This window comes from Primulina eburnea, unplaced genomic scaffold (assembly GCF_022965805.1).
Source record: "Primulina eburnea isolate SZY01 unplaced genomic scaffold, ASM2296580v1 ctg592_ERROPOS1100000+, whole genome shotgun sequence".
Classification (NCBI taxonomy): Eukaryota; Viridiplantae; Streptophyta; class Magnoliopsida; order Lamiales; family Gesneriaceae; genus Primulina; species Primulina eburnea.
Window position 1 is genome coordinate 255,734 of NW_027331379.1, and position 3,821 is coordinate 259,554.

Below are 3,821 nucleotides of genomic sequence, written 5' to 3' on the forward strand. Positions count from 1 at the left end.
CCTCGCCCCGTTCGTTGAGTTTTTCGAGCATAAATACGCAAAGGCAGACCCTATACCTTTGCTTTCTCATCTTTCACACTATGATATGTATTGTTGAATTTTTATGCACGATCTATGGTAAAGTTCATGTTTCTTTCATGTTTTTCCTGGTATAGTATGAGAAAAATTAGTTTTTATGATATATTGACTCGCATTTTGTTATGGTTTAGTGGGGATGCCGGTTTTTGTAAGTTGGAAACGTTTTTCACGAGGTTGGGAGTAGTTTAGGTGAAGATTTTGGTCTTGGAATGTGTCTTGGTCTGAGGCAGATCTATTCCCGTTGTTGTGGCTGGGTTTTGGATAGTTTGGGTGGCTCACAAGTATTCGAGTGCATGGGGTTGAAGTCATGGCTAGGGCAGTGCAGGAAGGTTTGGTTGTGGTCTAGGATGGTTTGGCTTTGAGGTGGAAAATTGGGGTTTTTGCCCGCAAGATTAGCGCCTCGGCGCTGCCCTTTCAGCGCCACGGCACTTGAGCTTCGGCGCTTATAGCGCCGCGCCACAGCGCTACTCAGCTGGCGCCTAGGCGCTAGTCCAGCACTTGAGAGATTTTTATTTTGATGAGCATGGTTCGTTTTTGGTGTTGTTATATCAATGTGTTCAAGGTTTTTGACGGTTTAATTTTGTTCATATAGGTTTGGTCTGGAGCCTTTGAAATATGGTTTAAATTTGGTTAAGTTCGGATTAAAACGGAGACTCCGGTCTAAGTTTAAGCGAACTATATACTGAAATTAAGGTTTGAGCTCGATTTTACGTCTAAGAAATGAATATCAATATGTTTTTAAGGCGTTCGATAAGTGTGATTGGGAACATGTCATTTTTGCAGCTAAGCATATTAACAGTTCTGGCAGTGCCCTGACAACTGTTAATGCATTTTTTTTAAATGTACATGTTACTATTGAACATGAATTGTTATGTTGATGTTAGAAACACGTTGCATGCTTGGTTTTAAAAAAAGTATGTATATGCATGAGTTTATGATTGTGTGTATTTTCGGTCACGACATTTAAAAAAAATATTTCAGTAGAATTTTAAGTAATAAACGTTTCAATATTCAGGTACAAGCTCTCACTGTCTATATATCTCTCAATTTACAAACTCGAAACCTATTTGGATTAATTAGCTCGGAAACTGAACATCTTTAGAGCAAGGGAGCTAGGATGCTGATGTAAAATGCTAATTAACAAACAAGTAACAACAATAAATAGGAAAACGAATTTAAATATTTAAAATCAATTTTATTTTCAATTTGTATATAAATCGAGTCCCCGTCTACGACCAAAAAACCCATTTTCAATCACCCCTACATAACCTATTATAGCACCAACCAATACCCACAAAGACTCACAAGTTAGCGTGGTAAACTTCAGTTAGATCAGGATAATACAAACCCCAGTGCCTCTCGGTTCCTTCAGGCTTCAAATCTTCATTAAAAAACGCAAAAATGTAAGTGTCGACGTTTTTATTTGGCCTCCGAGGTGTCCCTTGTCCAGATGATACGAGCCCAATCAAATTATTCACATAAATCTGCGCATTCCCTATACTTGCATCAGTACCTCCCTCAGTTGGCCACCCAGTTTCCGACACCACAATCTCGATATTTTCTCCTCCAATTTTCTCTAATGCAGCATATACTGTATCCACCATAGCATCAAACAGGTTATAGTACGTCAGCGGGCCATCAGGAACAGGTGCAACGGTGCTCTGCAAGAGAGCGTAATCCAACGAGACGTGTTCGGGTTCGCCTGCACGTGGGAAATACGGGTATACGTTGACAAGAAGAGGGCTGTTTTTGGCGGCTAAAATGGAGACGATTTGCGTCATTACAGGTGTGGTTTCCGGGGAGAAAACGCCCTGTGATGGAGGAAACGAGGGTTGTAAAACTGCCATGGAAACCGTGGTGCTGACTTGAATGCCGCCTAAGTTTGCTGCTTCCAGGGCGGCAGCCAGGTTTTGCATTGCGCCGGGTACGTATTGGGCTAATTCCCCTGGAATCACTTCATTGCCTGCAGATATACATAGAATACTCAGACCCGATGCATAGGGAACCACATTCCGGTCCACCCACGACCTCGATGCTGATGGGTCGGCAGCAAGAGCTTGTAGGTCTTCGTTTCGGGTGCCAACGATGGCGGCAATCCCTGAACCTTGCAATGCGGCAAGCACATCAGGGTTCGGCTCAAAAAGACGAATTTTTTGGACTCCTCTTGATTTTAGGACTGCAATGGCATCAAATGGAGACGGAAGATTGTCGCCTAAGAGTCCGTAGTTGATGCCTATTCCTCGTGCAACTTCAAGAAACAAGAAGTTAATTCAAGAAATTATTTAGAAACTCAACCAAGAAAAGATTTGTGATAGAATATTAAACAATGAGAAATTTAATTTATTTTTAAAAGATAATAAAAATTTATTTTCAAGCATACCTGGATTGATGGTTAAAAAGATGGTTACGACCAGGGCCAATGCATGGAAGTACTCCATTATATAATAAATAATAGTCTATAAAAATTAAGCTTGTGATGAAGTGAATAAATTTGAACTTTTGATGTTACTGAGTTCGAATTTTTGTAGAGAATTTAGAATGGTAATTATTATATTGGCGAGCAATTTATGGTAGAATGCATGCGTATCTTAATTTGATGTCATGCCTAAATATAATTTGATAGTTATTCATCCGTAATTCTTTACAATGTATAAATACATTTGCAGATATTTGATATGCATACTTATTTATAGAATGATTTTGTGCTATATGGATATACAAGATATGCATGCATGTGGTTTCTTATATTTTTTCCTACGCAGCATGCTGTGAAAATTATCCTGTATATTTTGACCAAATTATAAGGATCGTTGAATTTCCGAAAATGAAGCGGTGATTCGCAAAAATGTGAAGAATTCACTTGATCCATTAGTTTTCAGACTAGGAGGTTGAAATTCACTAGGTGGAGGATCACCATATCCATTTACATATATCTGTGCGATTTGATAGTTGACTTATTATTTTTATAAATTGATATTTTTTTTCCAAAAAACGAATGATTGGTATTTGTTTATAACACTGATTTTTTTTTTTTCTTTCTTGGTACTTGTAATAATTTCTCTCACATTTTATTCAATGTTACGGTTGGCTCTCTAGCTATTTTGAATTTGAACTTGAAAAATTGGTCCATCTAATATTTTTTGCTTTGACTGTTTGCATGGTAAACATTCATACTTTTAAATAATAGTTCAGCAATAATTAATTATCTGAGATTTATTATAAATGAGCATATTCAAACAATTTTTTTAATAGATTTTTTTAAAATTTTTATTAATAGATTTTGTTATAAAAAAGGTACTTCTATCCATCGCTCAATAATACTAATCAATTTTTTTTTATGAATAAAAGACAAAATAAATAATGTAAATTGACGGTCATCTGCTTAATTAAAAACATATTTTAATGTAATAGGGAACCGATAACTTGACTTTTTGTTGGAATTTATGACTTTTGTTGGAATTTATGAGTTTTAGAGTTTGACAAACAAATTCATTGGAAAATTTTCCCTTTCCTGGACCATCCAGCCATGCATGGACCCTCATGAGGATAAGTTTCCCTTTCCTGGACCCTCATGATAAACAAATTCACAAGAAAAGTTTTTGTTGGAATTTATGATCATGACTCGATGCTAGTACCCTCACGAGCACAGCCCCTCTCTTGGATAGGACCCGCACAGCCTCCTCCTTTAATTCCCAAACGATCTAGCCCTAGTTTCCCTTGAACCCCTAAAATCGTTCAGCCTT

General features: G+C 37.3%; 1 protein-coding gene across 1 annotated transcript; it reads right to left on the bottom strand.

The window, feature by feature from the left end:
- Window positions 1-1,278: 1,278 nt before the first annotated feature.
- On the bottom strand, window positions 1,279-2,714 carry LOC140821501 (putative glucan endo-1,3-beta-glucosidase GVI). The gene is made up of 2 exons (XM_073181993.1): window positions 2,459-2,714; window positions 1,279-2,326 (listed from the first exon to the last, which is right to left on the bottom strand). Exons 1-2 carry the CDS (start codon window positions 2,514-2,516, stop codon window positions 1,380-1,382), a joined length of 1,005 nt encoding a protein of 334 aa, XP_073038094.1. The 5' UTR covers window positions 2,517-2,714; the 3' UTR covers window positions 1,279-1,379.
- Between the last annotated feature and the right edge of the window lie 1,107 nt (window positions 2,715-3,821).

What these genes read in the sequence shown, in the direction of transcription:
- LOC140821501 (XM_073181993.1), bottom strand. Translation starts at nt 2,516, where the DNA reads ATGGAGTACTTCCATGCATTGGCCCTGGTCGTAACCATCTTTTTAACC. An exon ending in CTTTTTAACCATCAATCCAG is followed by an intron (nt 2,327 to 2,458) that starts GTATGCTTGAAA and finishes TGTTTCTTGAAG; the next exon opens with TTGCACGAGGAATAGGCATC.